This window comes from Dromiciops gliroides, chromosome 4, assembly GCF_019393635.1.
Source record: "Dromiciops gliroides isolate mDroGli1 chromosome 4, mDroGli1.pri, whole genome shotgun sequence".
Classification (NCBI taxonomy): Eukaryota; Metazoa; Chordata; class Mammalia; order Microbiotheria; family Microbiotheriidae; genus Dromiciops; species Dromiciops gliroides.
Genome location: NC_057864.1, coordinates 16,232,178 through 16,249,239, shown reverse-complemented (window position 1 = coordinate 16,249,239; position 17,062 = coordinate 16,232,178). Strand labels below are relative to the sequence as shown.

General features: G+C 44.3%; 2 protein-coding genes across 9 annotated transcripts in view; one reads left to right on the top strand and one right to left on the bottom strand.

Moving 5' to 3' along the window:
• The window catches only part of DOCK7 (dedicator of cytokinesis 7), a 171,812-nt gene that overhangs the window by 77,138 nt on the left and 77,612 nt on the right, over nucleotides 1-17,062 (bottom strand). The window lies entirely within an intron of this gene.
• On the top strand, nucleotides 1,265-11,307 carry ANGPTL3 (angiopoietin like 3). Its single transcript, XM_043964133.1, has 7 exons — nucleotides 1,265-1,818; nucleotides 2,349-2,459; nucleotides 3,737-3,851; nucleotides 4,429-4,542; nucleotides 6,699-6,794; nucleotides 9,974-10,240; nucleotides 11,077-11,307. Exons 1-7 carry the CDS (start codon nucleotides 1,324-1,326, stop codon nucleotides 11,259-11,261), a joined length of 1,383 nt encoding a protein of 460 aa, XP_043820068.1. The 5' UTR covers nucleotides 1,265-1,323; the 3' UTR covers nucleotides 11,262-11,307.

Sequence of the window (17,062 nt, the reverse complement as noted above, 5' to 3'; positions counted from 1 at the left end):
GACAAAGCAAAGAGACAATGGTCCAGATCTCAGGGGGATCCCGTCCTAACTTGGGGAGGAGAAAGAACCACCATGGTGGGTGAATGGGGGAGGAGAGTGGGAAGAAGCAGCCTGGCAGAAGGGACGGGCCATGGGAAGCACCACAGAGAGCAAATGCCGAGGAGGACGATTGATTGTCTGAACGCGTTTTGGTTCGCTCCACACCTCTCCTAGAGGAGTTTCTGGCTTAAAGCAATGAAGGTGGAACTTTCCAGGGCATTTCAAAATCCACGTTAGCCATCGGGTACCAACAGAAGCCCTTCTAGTGGCTGCTTTTCCCAGAGGTGGGGGGATTCTCTGCGAGCCCATAAAAGCTGCCTGTGATCCAGCCAGTCTCCCTTTTCTGGGACCCTCCAGATGTCTGCACATTCCCACATTTCCAGCCTCATGCTGTGCCGAAGGGAACCTCTTGGCTGATAAGTGGCACCTCCCTGCCGGTGACATCAGAGGCTAGGAACCAACCAGGCAGGGCTGGCACATGAACCCCGGGCATTCTTCTGCACATGTCCACGTCTGAACACAAGTGTCTGCATACCACTACGCCCTACCACCCACCACTGGGACAAGTGAGAAGAACCTGGTATTACAGGAGTGTCAAAGTCAGAGGGCAAGCATGTCAAGGATCACACCTGAAGACCCTGTCCCCCAGGGAGTGAGGTGCAGCGCCATCCTTTCCCCCCAAGCCACCAGGCCCCTGGGAATCTCAAGTTGGGTTACCAGTGGTTGCTTTTGTTGTTGTTGTTATTTTGAAAGTTAAGAGGCTCTCAGGTAAAGGCCTGTCCTCCTTAGCATCCATGGTCTATCTGCTTCATCTAGGAAAGCCTCCTAACTGCTAAGTAATGTTTACAATCTCATTATCTCCAAAAGCAAAGGTTTTATCTACGTTTTATCCATTACTTCCCTCATGTCAACGGTGTTCCATTTTCTGTCAGATAAAAGGGCTCATTTCAGCTTCATAATTCACTTTAATAATCATCCGAACTTAAAACCAGCTCTGGAAAACAGAAGAGAAAAAAAGGCAGCTGCCCCTCATTACATGCTCAACTTTTAACACATTTATTTGATAACTTCCTAAAATGATGGCTTAGTAAAATTGACCTAACTGAATAAAGAAAGGGGTTACTCTTGTTCAGGTTTACACAGTTTAATGATCAACTATATTTTCTGCTGCAGCTCACCTTTCATGAAGCAACTAGGAGTATATATAGAGTTCAGCCATCTAGGTCAGTCTCCAGAGGTAACTAGTTCCAAGCCTCTTATAAATAACACAAATCAGGAAAAAAAATGAGAGCAATTCCCCTCTTTTTTTTAATTGTCCCTCTTGTTATTTCCTCTAGAATTGACACAGAATTTTCCTCACTTGATTCTCTTCCTCCAGAGCCAAAATCAAGATTTGCTATGCTGGATGATGTAAAAATCTTAGCCAATGGCCTCCTTCAGTTAGGACATGGTCTTAAAGACTTTGTTCACAAGACGAAGAGTCAAATCAATGACATATTTCAAAAACTTAACATTTTCGACAAGTCTTTTTATGATCTCTCACTACAAACCAATGAGATCAAAGAAGAAGAAAGAGAACTCCGAAAAACAACGTCCAACCTTCAAGCCAAAAATGAAGAAATGAAAAATGTGTCCCTGGAGCTGCATTCAAAGCTTGAGGATCTCTTAGAAGAAAAGATTCAACTCCAAGAGAAAGTGAGGTCCTTGGAAGAGAAGCTCATCACATTAACTCACAGCCAACCCGAAGGCCAAGAACGTCAAGAAGTGACCTTCCTCAAAGTAAGTACGACAAAGCACTGAACAAGTGTATCTGTTTGGGAACTTTTCTTCTCTCGCGGCTTTCTAAAAAACGTTATCGGAAATAGGCTGGATTTGCAAGGAAGCTTCTGAGGCCGAGAGCTTCAGGAAAAACAAAGCTCCTGGCATATTTCAAATCAGATCAGTGTTTTCCAAACTTTGAGGCATTAGTCATTTATCCCCCAAATTTTATGAAATCGAATAAGTAGAAAACCAAATTATGAAATGAAAATGTTGAACGATCTCTAAGTAGGAAACATGACTAAAAGGCAAGTTGTTGTTTAGAGGAAATCTTAAAAACACCCTCCCCTACTGAAATGCTGCATTTCATCCCATCTAGCTGAGGAATGTTCCATTTGAAAAATCAATTCAGTAAAAGCTACAAAGAATATTGGTCTGAAATCCCACCCGACAGCAGGCATGCAGACTGTTCTGGGGAATGGCTGACAAGGACTGCCGGGTTGAAGGGTCAGGGTGGGCCGCTCGAGCCTCTAACCAGACCCCTTCTCCAGACTTTTGTAGAACAGCAAGACCTCAGCATCAAAGAGCTTTTCCAAACGGTCCAAGAGCAGTACCAGCAGCTGACCAGGCAGCATGGCCAAATCAAGGAGATGGAAAACCAGGTAAGGGCACACCGCCGGGGCCATCCCAGGGCTCTGCACCAGACTGGGGCTCTGCCACTGGAGCCGAAAGCACCGGGCTGGGGCTCTGGCAAGGAAGCTCCTGTTTAGAAAAGCAAGACTCAGGTTGCTCTTCCGTAAAATGGGGTCATGATTCTTGCAGCCCTACACCACAGGGCTGCTGGGGAGGAAACAATCTGGGAGCCACAAAGTGCCACTGTTATTACATCTCCATGAAGGTCTCCTTCACAGCCTTTGCGTGGGGGATGGGGGGTGGGGGGAGAGGAGGGTTATATGTGTGGCTGCTGAAGGAACCCCCTTGTGCTGGGGCTGGGGGACCCACAAAGTCTGGTCGGGATGAGCTGGGGGACAGAGCTTGCTGAGACCCTGGATGAGCGCCTACCCGCCTCAGCAGCCCCCAAGAGCATCTAGAAATGAGGGAGGGATGTCTGGGGGCATCCACCGGGTCGAGGACCCACAACCATCAGTGACAGGCTCCTAGCTAAGTGCTGATGTTCTTTTCATGGCTGATGGGGAGAGGGGACATGGGCTTTTGGTCACATGCCCTGCTTTAGCACTGGGGTGGAAGGAGTTCTGGGTGGGGTGAGGAAGGCAGTTCAAAGGGTGTCTCTGACATTCGGTTGTCGTGTGATCTCGGCAGCTTCCCCTGCCCCCACACAGGGATGTTTTCGAAAAACTTCTGGAAGGAGAAGGGGAGAGTTATGGACTCCATGTGAGGCTACCAGGACCCCACCAGCTGGGAAGCTGTGAGGGGCTGGGCAGGCCACTCACGTTCTCTATGAGCCTCAGTTTCTTCATCTGTCAATAAGATACCTGCACTGCTTGCTTTATAGGCTTGTGAGGAAACAGAAGCAGAACATTTATGGCCTCACCTGAGTGGGACAAGGGGAGTGGGGGGCCCTATTGTTTCTCCATCATGGTGGGCAGCAAATGAAGCAATGCCTGTACGGCCTGGCACAGACTAGAGAGTATTCTCTCAAGAAAAGCTGGGAGGGTCACCCGGAGCTGGGCTTGCATCTAGGACAAGCCCTCTCATGCCAAGCAGAGGGCTTGGTGAGGGCCGGGAATGCTCAAGGCACATGGGACCTCTAGGCACCAAATGGGAAGGCCAGGGGCAATCCGGCCATCCCTTCAGGGGGTAAAAAATTAGAACGCTGTGTGTGTTCCTCATTTAACAAACCCAGCATCTACCCCATTCTCTGCCGCCTGCCCTAGCAGTTTTTAGGAGATTAATCATACGTAGATGCTCCTCTTATCAGCTCAGAAAGACGGGTTTTCAAGAAACCACAGACAATTCCATTTCTTCAAAACAAAGAGCACCAAGGACCGTTCCTTCCCTTCAACCCAACGGAACAAAGCTGGCAGAACAAGATGGTAAGCTAATGGGGTGTTGTGTCAAACTTATTCAGCAGTATCCCCCAGGTGAATTTTTCTAAAATGGGCATGTTCTACTAAGCAAACGGATTAAGAGTTGGGAAAACAAAGTTTGGCTAACAGGAGCCCCTCGCTGTGTAACTTGACAAATCTCCCTTCAGCAGCACCTGATTCACACAGAGCTGAGGGAGAGGTGATGAGAGGCTTATACTAGGCAAGGAACAGAGTAAGTGTAAGAAGCAACCTCAGACATCCCCAAGTCCAAGCCCATCATTTTGCATACGAAAAAGCTGAAGTCCAGAGTTTGATTTCTCAGACCCAGGGTAGGAAAGCAGGTCCTCTGCCCCCAAACCCAAACAATCCGAAAAATTTGCCTCAGACCATTTCCATCACAAGGTGACCTACTGGTAAGCATTTCCTCAAGTCTAACCCAGTCGCTGTACACCAGTAACCAGGGGGAGGAGCCCTGCTGTGGAAGCGTTCTGTGGGCAAGGGTAGAGACTAAACATCTCGCGTTCTCTGTCTAATCCCACCACTTCACTGGGCCCTTCCTGACTCTGCTTCGCCCTAATTCTAGATGTGCTGGGTGACTGCGCTGCCCTTTACGATGGAGGTCTGCGGTCCAGCGGCATATATACCATCAAGCCCAGCCAATCCGAAGTCTTCGACGTCTACTGTGAAGTGAAGTCAGGTAAAAGGACAGGGCAAAGGAGAAGCGGAGGGGGCTGTCTTACTGACTGGGCAGAAGGGGCCCGTCCTCAGGGCCAAGAGCACACACCTGGAGCTGCTGCTCAGCTCCATCCATTCTCCAAGTACCAAAGCCAATGACCTTCCCTACAACACACCCTTGTGACTCCCCGGCACTGCTACATTCACCAATCAGACGTTTCATGATGTCTGCTATGTGCCATACAGTGTGCACAATGCTAAAATCAATCAATTAAAAGGCATTCGTTAAGCTTTTTACAGAAAGCACTTGGATAAGTGCTGGGTATACAAGGAGAAAGACAAGGCAGTCCCCGGTCTCAGAGGCTGAATTCTAAGACAGGGAAAAGGCACATATGGAAGACTTTAGCTGCAAGTCAAATGGAAAGACCCAGTGGCTTTTCAGGGGTAATAGAAAAGAGATGGGCTAAGACAGCTAGGGAGCACAGTGGTTAGTGCCTGGCTTACATCCAGGAGGACCTAAGTTCATCTCAGATGCTTCCTAACTATGTGACCCTGGGCAAGTCACTTAAGCTCCCAACTACAAAAGGGGGATAATAATAGCACCCCCCTCCCAGAGCTGTGAGTTTAGAAAATGTGATTCAAGTCAACAAACACTTAATGTCTACGGTGTCCTGGGCACTGTGATACAAAGCCAAAAATTAATCTAGTTTCTGTCTTCAAGAGCTTTCGCTTTACTGTGAATTTTTTGTTTGATTCTTTGCAGATGACTTTTTTTTCCCCCCAATTAACAACCTGGTTTTTTCCATCTCCCCTACTCTACCCGCACCATAAAAAAAAAAAAAAAAAAACCCAATCCTTATACATAGTAAAGCCCAACAAACTGCCACATGGGTCCTGTCTCAAACTCTTCAGGCCTCATTCTGCTGCCTCCTATCAGGAGGGAGGGGCACAAATCTGCCTCAATGCCTGGAATCACAGATGGTCACTGAACTGACCAGATGCCTCAGAGCTTTCGAAGTCCCTCGCCCATCCGATGCAGGTGCTCCTGCCCAAATGGTTCTGCCGGCTCTGCTCACTTCACCCGGCATCAATCAGTTCACACAAGACTTCCCAGGTTTCTCTGAACCTTCTCCATGAACACATCTGCAGTACAAAGAGTCCCTTACTTGTTCGGCCACTCCCTGGATGTCTAACTCTTTGCTTGCTACAAAAAGGGCCGCTACGATGATTTCTGTGCACGTGGGTCTGTTCCCTCCTTGGGAGTGCTCCAACAGGTCCCAAGTGAGCCCCTGAGTAGCTTTGTGGGCCTCATGCCAAACTGCTCCCCAAGGAGCCAGGGCAGCACACAGACTGGGCATTGCTAGGCACTGGATTTCCTGCAGAACCTTCAACATGTAACATTTTCTGTTTTTCGTTGGCTTTGTTCACTGGAGGGTAGGAGGCAGAGCCCAAGAACTGCTTTAATTTGCATTTTTCTAATTATTCATAAATTGAAGCATTTTTACATAGCCACTAATAGCTTAGATTTCTTCATTAGAAAACTCTCTGTTCACATCATTGACCATTTCCCAACTGGGGATCCTCTTACACCTCCAGAATGAGAGGCTCATCATCGGGCAGGAACCCGCTCGCATCTCGGTCCTTGTACCCTAGCCTCAAACACAATGGTGGCCACAGAGTGAGCATGTAATAAGTGTTTAATGACGTGACCTGAAAGGCTGCCATATGCCAAGCACATTCTAATTAAAATGTAGCAGGTCAAAAGGAGCAGAGTGTGATGGGATTAAAGAGTTTTCCAGGTGCCCCAGATTTCTGTAATTCACAATAAGGAAGGGAACACGCTTTTATACAATGGCCCGCTGTGTGCCGGGCACCTGACCATTATTGCCTTCTTAGAACCTCACAACAACCCCATTTGCCAGCTGAGGAAACTGAGGTAATCAGAGGCAGGGATCACACAGCTGCTAAGTGTCTGAGGCCAGATCTGAACTCGGGTCTTCCTGACTCCAGGCTTAGCGCTCTTTCTGCTGGACCAGAGAAAATAGCACACAGCGCTTATAAACTATCACACACTGCAATTGGTTATAAAAATAAATACTTTTGCACATCTGTTGTCTATTTGTTAGCATAAAAAGAAATCACTGTAAATACCTGAAAATGTTCCTTCCTCCTTCTCAGGTAGTTCATGGACAGTAATTCAGCACCGTATGAACGGATCACAAAACTTCAATGAAACCTGGGAGAACTATCAACATGGCTTTGGGAGTCTTGATGGTAAGGTCACCTGGCTTCCTTATTAACACCCAGAGGTGGCAAGGGAGAGAAGAGTTCTCTGGGCAGCTGGATGAGCGCATGTTCAGACCCTTTGATAGCAACAGGCCTGGACCTGGGAATTCACTGCTGTCGAGTGAATTCTCAGGTCCAGAAATCCCTTCATTGCAGCTTATGGCCATAGAGGCTTAAGGAGAGCAACAACTCTCAAACTTTGGGGGTCTCAGGTTCCCTTTACATCCCTTTCAAGAGCATTGGTTTATGTGGGTTACATGTTAATATCCACTATACTGGAAATTAATGTTGATAAATTTTTTAATATACTAATTCATTTAAAAATAAAGACAAGTGACTTACATAACATCAACAGTATATTTTCTGAGCGATAACTATTTTTGAAAAAGACAAACATTTAATAAGAAGAATGGCACTGTTTTTTACATATTTTTGCAAATTTTTTCAGTGTCTAGCAGAAAACAGCTGTATTCTCACATATTCAATCTATTCCAAAATGACGTTTCAGTTGACATCTACAAAGAAAATCCAGTCCCACACTGATTAGAAAAATGATTAGAAAAAGGGAGAGTATTTCACTAGGTGAATAACACTGTAGTATCCCTCTGAAAACAGTTCTAACCTCGATGTCTCTAAAAGGGCCTCAGGGAACCTCAAAGGTCCTCTGGGAGAAACACGGCCCACAGACCCGAGAGGCTGACTTGGGCAGGATAAAGCACACTGCATGTGTCAAAACGTGGGACTGACCCAGGCCTACGGACCACAAATACGTCCATGGACCTGTTAACACAGAACACAAAGTCCAGTAATGGATTGAAGGATTCAAAATGAGGGATGGAGAGTGTTGGCTGACAGCAAATAAGTTTATCAGAAGCATCTTCTGGAGACAAACTTTCTCTGAACAAAAATATTAAACCTATTACTGGTGACTGAGGACGTTACGGACTCTAGCTTTCACCTCTTGAATGAAATTATTAAAAAATTCATCGCAACTCAAGCTTCCTCTTAAAAATGCCATATTTGGGGCAGCTCGGTGGCACAGTGGATGGAGCACCAGCCCTGGATCCAGGAGGACCTGAGTTCAAATTTGGCCTTAGACACTTGACACTTACTAGCTGTGTGAGCCTGGGCAAGTCACTTAACCCCAATTGCCTCACTTCCCCCCCAAAAAAGTCATATTTGGTATGTTGTCAAATATCCTACCCTAAAATGAACCTTTCCTAAAAATACTCTATTTATCATTTAAACTGATTATCAATGTGATTCCCACCGATGATCTCATCAAGTACATGCCTAAGAGTCTGCATGACAGGCTGAAAGAACATGGGTCCTGTAGTCAGAGGACCCCCTGCCTTGGAGGCTCGGTGTGTGTGACCTCTGGAAAATCAATGTCCCCGTTTGTAAAAGAAAGGGGTTGGACTGGTTGGTCTGAGGTCTATAAGGTCATTAGATCTATGATCTTACGCACATTCAGGACACCAGGGACTTTCTGTATCCATTGCTCAGTAGGTGTAACTCTAGGAATGGAGCATGGCCAATAAAGCCTATTGCACCCCCTGGCTGTCATCTTTTTTTTTTTTTTGGTGGGGCAATGAGGGTCAAGTGACTTGCCCAGGGTCGCACAGCTAGTGTCAAGTGTCTGAGGCCGGATTTAAACTCAGGTCCTCCTGACTCCAGGGCTGGTGCTTTATCCACTGCACTTCCGAGCTGCCCCCTGGCTGTCATCTTAAAGGCAAACACTCAGCATTTGCAGGCTTCCTAGCCTTAAAACACAGCCTTCTCTGGGGCAGCTAGGTGGTGCAGTGGATAGAGCACCGGCCCTGGAGTCAGGAGGACCTGAGTTCAAATCCAGCCTCAGACACTTAATACTTACTAGCTGTGTGACCCTGGGCAAGTCACTTAACTCCAATTGCCTCACTAAAAAAACAAACAAACAAACAAAAAAACAACAACACAGCCTTCTCCCCTGAGGTTCATGCATAAAAAAGCCAGCCAACAATTACAGAGAGTCATTGCCTTCTCCCCTGTCAAATGCTTTGTTTACCCTCAAAATTATATGAACTGAACCTCTAGCCAGAGACACAACAATGTCCACAGAAAGTGTTTTTTCATGTACAAATGTCTAGATTTGTCCACGCACATGACGTCTGAGGGGCCTACTGGAGGAGGACTAGGAAGGTGTGTGAACTTTTTTTTTTCTGATAAAAGTATTTTATTTTTTTCCAGTTACATGTAAAGAGAAAACTAGTCTAGCCTGTATTTGTTTTTTTAGGGCAATGAGGGTTAAGTGACTTGCCCAGGGTCACAGAGCTATTAAGTGTCTGAGGCCAGATTTGAACTCATATCCTCCTCAATCCAGGGCCATCGCTTTATCCACTGTGCCACCTAGATGCCCCTGTGAACTTTTAATTAAAAAAAAAAAGTATAACAATTTATTCACATATCAAATTTCAACTAGACAAAACATATATGATATTTTGGAACACATCAGGCACAAAGAAAAGACCAACAATGGCTTCAAATGAAACCAATTTATATGACTGCTAAGTTAAAAAAAAACACCTTTTGATGGTATCTGAAATATTTAATATCTCTTAATATATAACCCAAGGTCACACATAACTGTATTCACCAATGATTTGGGTCATTTGGAAATGAAATGCTCTAATACAGAGCTGACCTAAATAGTGTTCTACAAAATGAAACACCTAGCAAGATGCACATATGTCATATGTAGTGCCTTTTAAAAATTAAGCTTTTAACTCTCCCGGCATCTTTTAATTTTTTTTTAAATGTAAGATATCGCATTACGATTCCAATCTTTTACTATTCATGAGCGTAGATAAGAAGAAAGACTCCAAGAGACCATCTAAGGCAATCAGAGGTTCAGAATATTAAGCATATTGATTTACTTAAATTAACAAATCAAACTCTTTTTTTTTTTTTTTTTTTTGGGCAGGGTACTGAGGGTTAAGTGACTTGCCCAGGGTCACACAGCTAGTAAGTGTCAAGTGTCTGAGGCTGTATTTGAACTCAGGTCCTCCTGACTCCAGGGCCGGTGCTTTATCCACTGCGCCACCTAGCCGCCCCCCAAATCAAACTCTTTTAAAGAACTGTGCCCTACCTGCAATTCATATTTACAGACTCACGAAAACTTTTCTTTGCAGGAGAATTTTGGTTGGGTCTAGAGAAGATCTACTCCATAGTTAAGCAATCCGATTACATTTTACGAATCGAGCTGGAGGACTGGAAAGACAACAAGCGCTACATTGAGTATTCCTTTAGCCTGGGAAGTAGAGAGGCAGACTACACACTGCACCTGTCGGAGATTCTAGGCAACATTCCCAACGCAATTCCTGAACACAAAGACCTCGTGTTTTCCACCTGGGATCACAACGCAAAGAAATACTGGAACTGCCCAGAAAGTTATTCAGGTATGTTCAGCCTAACATTAATACGTGATGTGCAGATATGAGAAATACTGCTGGCAAACTTTTATTTGCAAAGTAACTGAATAAAAATGCCACGTAAGTATTGCTTACATGCAAAAATTTTTTAAAATTAGATTCAATTTTACCTTCTAACAGCAAAATCTGACAACTATCATGAAAAAAAGAAGTTCATTTGGTCCAGCTGAACTTGGGGTTTTGCCTTTTTTTTCTCTTAAAGCCCCAGGAATTCTACCTTTAGCATATTTGGTGAAATAAGCAAAGCTTACCAATGTATTAAAAATGTGTTTGATGTTATCTTATTTAGGAAAAATAAAAGTACACCTTGGAGGGAGACATAATAATAGCATCTAAAAGAGATAAATGAAGGCAGCATTTTCTGGGATGGGGTTCCGAAGTGGGTCAGGGGTCCAATTCCTGTTATGGGCATGAGTATCTTTGCATCTGCTTCAGAAGGTCACCTTACCTTTTCTGCCCCATTTAAGCACCCTGAAGACATCCCCTGGACTTGGACTGCAGTTGACAGTGTGGCTAAAAGCCAAGGCCTAAATGTGAATGTAGAACTTGAATTATGGCAAAAGCTTTATGAAGAACTAGCAGCATGAAGCCCATTCCCTCAAGCCACTCCAGGCTGTTCCCAAGGTCCTAAACATAGCCCAGTGTGACTGGGCTGTTCTGAGCTCTGGGAAGGCCAAGACCAGGAGCCAGCCTGGAAGCGGCAGAGGGGCCACTGAGTGCCCCAGAACAATGAGGAGGGCCAGGAGAGGAGGCAGGGCAGGAGGGGAAACACGATCTCGTGACTCTCAGTCTGTCTTCCCCAGGTGGCTGGTGGTGGCACAACGTGTGCGGAGAAACCAACCTGAACGGCAAATACAACAAGGCACGGGCCAAGGGCAAACCGGAGCGGAGAAGAGGCCTGTACTGGAAGTCTCACAAAGGAAGACTCTATTCCCTCAAGACAACCAAAATGTTAATCCACCCAACAGACTTAGAAAGTTTTGAATGAACACAGGCAAGTTTCCAAAAAGCAATAAACTGAACATTAAACTCAACCCAAGTTACTGTGGTTTAATGATCGGTGAGAAAGACCTGAAGAAGGCATCGAGGGCTAAGGGATGTCCGAGGGTGTTTGCTAGTCAAATTCGCATCACTTTTTCTTCTTTAATGAGAATCTGTTTGGAGGTTAAAGTGATCAGAAATCTATTTCTAGGTCAAAGCTGTCATCACCCCACCTTGTGAACTTTGCCTTTCTCCATCAGATGCTACCTGACACCAAATGTGCAAATATTTTATGATGTCGTAATTTATTCAAGGTGGACTTTTTAAAACAACCTAGAACACTACAGCAAGGGCACTTGTATTTTCCATTTAAGGATCACCCCCAATTAACTGAAAACTTACAGAAAGTACTTTGTTTTTATATTCATAATGCAATCTGATTTCGCACTTTCACTGAGTTCTTAAAAAGTATAAACAAGAACAAATGTGAAGGTCAGATGCTTCTACATTTATGAAGTATTGTCACATTATTAATTTAAGACTTGAACTCAATCTGTTCAGCAGCACATATGAAAATCCATAATGTGAAACTTAACATTTATATTATACCTTGCGGGAGAAAAATTTGTGCCACATGTTTTTATACTTTATTTATGAAACCAAAAGAAGCAGGATAAAATACTGTATTTAAATAGGCTCATGGTCGTTAAGCAAATGCAGTTGATCATCATTATTAAGTCATATTGACTTTTATATTTAATATCACTGTATCTTATTAATCGGTCTTTTGTGCTTTATAGGAGTGGATTAATTTTATAGCATTTTAGCACTGGCACCTGTAAAAATACTTTTAAAAGTATCTTGTCAGAATATAACAAAAGAATAAATACAAGTAGGACACCAAAGTCAGGGGTAACAGAGACCTCAGTGCCCTAGAATAGGTAAAATAAATGATGGCGTTGGAAATTTTCAAGTAAAACCGAACAATTAAAATTCCAAGAAGTAAATGAGTAAATGACATTGAACTGAAGCAGTCAGTCTGATGGGCCTGTATGTATATTTTGCAATTCAATAAATAAAATGTCTATGTCCAAAATGATGCTAACATGTCTAAAGAATCTCTTATAAACACTGAATGTTGTTCCCTTCACTAAAAGGGCAGGGCCTCATAATTAATCACCCTCCATTCACAATGCCTTCTTTACTTCTCATTTAGTCCAATGATAAACAAGTCTAGGAACATGAATCCTATAAAACCACGACCAGTGGCTCAAACACCGAGGCCAGAGAGGTCACTAAACTATAAGGAAGGATAGAAATGGGGCCAATGGCCAGTGAAGGCTCTGAGCCAACAGTTTGTAGAGGCAATGGGGCTCCCATTTCATCGCCATTTAACCAGGAGACCAGGGTTGCTTTAACAGATCCCACAAAAATAAAATCACTTTGCAACAAATGATTTTTAAAAAGTCTTCCTTTGTAACTAAGTGATGATATTTAGAATGCCTTTTCAAATTCAAAATAACATACAGTTTTGTCTTTACTAATTTTTTATAGATAATACAAATATCTACCGAGAATACCAACAGTCTAAGTATGGGACCAGGAGTCAGGAAGACCTTTATTTATTTAGCTTCAGACCCTAATGCCAGCGTCGTATCCCCATCTACCTCCCAGACACCTCGAGCTGGATACCCAGTACACATCTTACACTCAATTTTTAATAGAGCAGGTCTGACCATGTCAACCCACCCCCAGCCCCCTGCCCCATAGACTCCACTGGCAGCCCATTGCCTCCAAGAACAACTATAAAATGATGTGTTTAACACTCAAAACCCTTCACATCCTGTCTCCTCCCTACACCTCAGTCCCTAACACATCCTCTTCATTGGTCTCCTGGCTATTCCACAAACAAGACACTCCATATCTCTTGGCTCTGGACATTTTCTCTGGCTGTCCCAGAGGCCTGCTCCACTCTGACCACTGACCTCTGTGGTTTCCTTTAAGCGCTAACTACTGGTCACCTCCTGAGGGAAGCCTTTCCCAGCCCCTCCTACTGTCTGCTTGTTGTCTCCCCAGTCAGACTGTAAGTTCTTTGAGGGCAGGAGGTGCTACGTTTGACCTCTTTTTGTATCCCAGCCATTAGCACAGTGCCTGCCGTACACAGCAGGTGCTTAATAAACGATTACTGATTCACTGACTTCTCTCAGTCTTGGTTTCCTCACCTATAAAAGGAGAATAATCACGGCCCTTACTTCCTAGGGTTGTGATGGTAAAGCGAGATCCCATTTCTAAAGCACTCTGCAATCCTTAAAATGGTGTATACATTTAGCTATGGTTATACTGCAACATTATCCATACTTGAATTTGCTCCTGAGTCACTCTTTTCCCAACCTCTACCTTGTAACACTGTCAAAGTGGAGTATTTCTCTTCATCCCATTAACTCTATGAAGTTCAGCTTGGATAGATAGTTCAGTGGCCCTGTGGGATGCACTGACAGATGCTTCCAAGTCAGGATGGATTCTGCCCCTAACAATCAGCAAGCACTTATTAAGCACCTGGTGGGTGCTGCCCTACCACTCTATGGCCCTCAATGGAAACCAAAATGCCAACTCCAGTGACCTTGGTTTAGTCTTCATCCTTTGACCTCTCTGTCGGTTTCAACAAGATCTCCTCACAATATCCCGCTTTGTTTCTGGAGACATAATACACTTTCATCTCACCTGCTTTCCTACCTGGCTCCTTTGCTAATTCCACTCGCTCCCTTAGGCTCCTGGAGAATCAGGCTTCAGCCCTTAGCAAACATCCTACTTTTAAAAAATGTGTGTTTTATATGTTTATTCATGCCTTTTGCTTTTGCATTGTAGTAACTGTGGGCTATACTTTCCGTGTCTTCCTATACTCCCACGTCCTACTCTCCCTTGTAGCTAAGAAAAATAGTTCAGCAAAACTCAGTGACACGGTCACCATGTGGAGTGACTCTTGGTTTTTGTGGCAATTCCCGTTGTGTGTACATCTTGGGTACTGCATGGTTAGCAGCAGTATTTAAGGCAGAGATGTTTCTCCTTATTCAAGAGTTTCTCTTCTTATTCTCTGTGTACTGATTTTGTCCGTGTGCAAAAGCTTTCCGACTTTACGAAAAGAAAATTGTCCAAAATGATAATTTTAATTCTTTAATTAGGAATTTTCTGACTAGTGTGGAAATTTATTTTGATTTGGGGACCCTACCTTTAGGCTGAGATTAGAAAGCCTTAGGCCCTCAGGGTCTCTTCTGTGTGGGAGGTGCTGGTGCCCCTCTTCCTCAGCTTCAGCTGAGCCAAAAAGCCCTATGGGCTGTACAAGACGCCAGGTCAGACAGCTGGGGGAAGAAAAAAAAGCCCCCAGCTCCCTCTGACCTGAGTGGAGCTATCCGAAAGATCCCAGATATCCTGTGCTGAGGCACGTGAGGCTGGAGAGCACCCCCCCCCCACCAGCCTCAGCCCTGGCTGGAGGATTAGCTTGGTCTGTGGGGGCACAGGAAGCCCTGAGATTTGAGTGGAGACAAGAAAAGGTATATATAGACCTGGGAGTTAGACAGCAAGAGGGTCAGACAAGGAGGGACGAGAGAGGCTGAGAAGAGGTGGGGGGGGGGGGAGACATGGAAGAGATGAACAGTAACACAGGACTAGGAGCAAGGAGGAAAGCCCAGCAAACAAGATTAAGAGAGGCAGACAAGATTAGAGGGGCAGCAAAGGTGGCAGAGGGCAGACTGACGGAGCAGACAGACAGAAGGTTGGTGAGAGAGAAACACAGGGGTTCAGCAGTGGCAGTAAGGAGAGGAAAGTTAGAAGCAGGGGGATTTACAAAGTGAAAGGGGCTCAGAGTTAGAATAAAGTACCTGAGTGCCCTAAGGCAAGCGGTGGCTAAGGCCCTTATTGTATTAAAAAAGTTCAAAGCTCAGCAGGTGGGAAAGAGACACAGTGGAAAGAGACCAAAGGAAAGCAGTCAGGTTGTACATTTTATTTCCTTGTATTCTTAATTTTCAATAGTATCTCATAAATGAATTCTGTTTTGATTATTTAGTTAAGAGGCTTCTTAATATTTTGCTTATCAATTTGGGAGTGGAGCAGTGTGGTGGAACTTTATAAACGGCCCACATTAAATCAATAGCAGTCAGATAGCATAGTTAGTCAAAAGTCCCAGATTAAGTACCCCAATCAGATTAGCCCCCAAATTAGCCCAGTCAATTTAAAATATTTTCACATTTGAATGGCGACCGCGGCAGGACTTACGGCCCAATTATAATTTTCCAAAACTTACCATTTTTCATATAATCATAATTTTTCATAAATCCAGTTATGTAATTTTCCAGATTAGATATACTTATTAACAATTAATTTTTTTTTACACTAGACATAGTTGTATCAAGTATCTGAGGCTGTATTTGAACTCAGATCCTCTTGAATCCTGGGCTGGTGCTTTATCCACTGCGCCACCTAGCTGCCCCCTTCTGTTCTCATTAAAGAAAAAAAAATGCTAAAACACTGACCTTTATTTACACTGGCATTTAGAACTTATTATGGTAGATTCTATGGAACAAGCTGCTAGTCTAGACCCAGCCCTGAATAAACCATGTTCCCACTCTCCCAGCAGTTCTTCTCAAATAAGGACTCCTTCTACAAGTCACTTCTATTCTTGGATTTACTCACCAATGGGCAACTGTGCTGGACTCCTCCCAGCTGCAGCCTATCTCATCTCTTCCCCAATTTAGTTGTTTTTTTTTTAAGCAAGACCAAAGAATCTTAATGATTCCTCCTTTACAATAGAGTGAAATAAGACTTCTATTTGCCATCCCGATAGGTGTGTGGTTTCAACAACAAAAGCATCAGCTCTGTGCTTCAGATGGCTATGGGCTCGATAGTAGATCATGACTTCAGCCCTTCTCTCCTTGATCATTCCTAACTGCTGTCTACCACTATGCCCTATCCTGAAGTTCATGGATAGCACGCCATTCTACCACCCCCTGGGTCAGACTGGTTTCATTTGAACCAATGCCCATCTGCTCCTAGATCCTACCTCAACAAGTCACAGTAAAATCCATGATGTCCAGCTTGCTTGCTTTGCCAATAAAAGCACTTATCTCACACATTGCTGTGTGGAGAAAAATGAGTTAGCACATAGGAAGCTGCAAACCTTCAAACTTTATAGAAATACAAGCTATTATTTTTATAGCTTTATCTACATTCTCTCACCTCCTCTAACACAGACATGAAAAACAGAGGCACTGGCTCCAAACGTCATCCTGGTGATTGTTCCCTATAACTTGCTGGAAATGTTCTCAAGGGTCACTATTCTGTGCTATAGCTACTGTCCTCCAGAGGATCCACTTTTATCTGGCTGTTTTTCTCTATTTAATCTTAAAATGGCTCCATGCTGAGGAGAACTCTTTCCTTCTCTCTGTGGTTCATCAAATCTGTTCTTCTTGTACATCTCAGTACTGAGATGCTCAACAATCAGATTGGAGTACATCACAGTAAAGTAGAATAACCAGGAGGCACTGCTCTTTTAGGAGATGAATGTGGGGGTGAAATCTGGATGCCACTTACTGCTCCCCTCAAATACTCTGCCACTCTGCAGAGGCCTTGGTGGTTAGAAGCGGTTGGTGGAGCCTTGCTCCCCTTCCCCTATGGTAAAAACCAGAACACAAATACCAATGTACCAACAGAGAAGTCGGACTGTCCCTGCTCTAGGGAGCAACACCATTTAAGGCTTCAGCTACAAGTAAGATGGACAGGGCCCTGGTCCTTTGGGTGCAGAAGCAGAGCTGGGGG

Excerpts from the sequence above, each read along its gene's own strand:
- ANGPTL3 (XM_043964133.1), top strand. The coding sequence starts at position 1,324 with ATGAGAGCAATTCCCCTCTTTTTTTTAATTGTCCCTCTTGTTATTTCC. Across the intron at positions 1,819-2,348 it reads AAGAAGTGACCTTCCTCAAA|ACTTTTGTAGAACAGCAAGA; the intron begins GTAAGTACGACA and ends CCCCTTCTCCAG. Across the intron at positions 10,241-11,076 it reads CTGCCCAGAAAGTTATTCAG|GTGGCTGGTGGTGGCACAAC; the intron begins GTATGTTCAGCC and ends TGTCTTCCCCAG.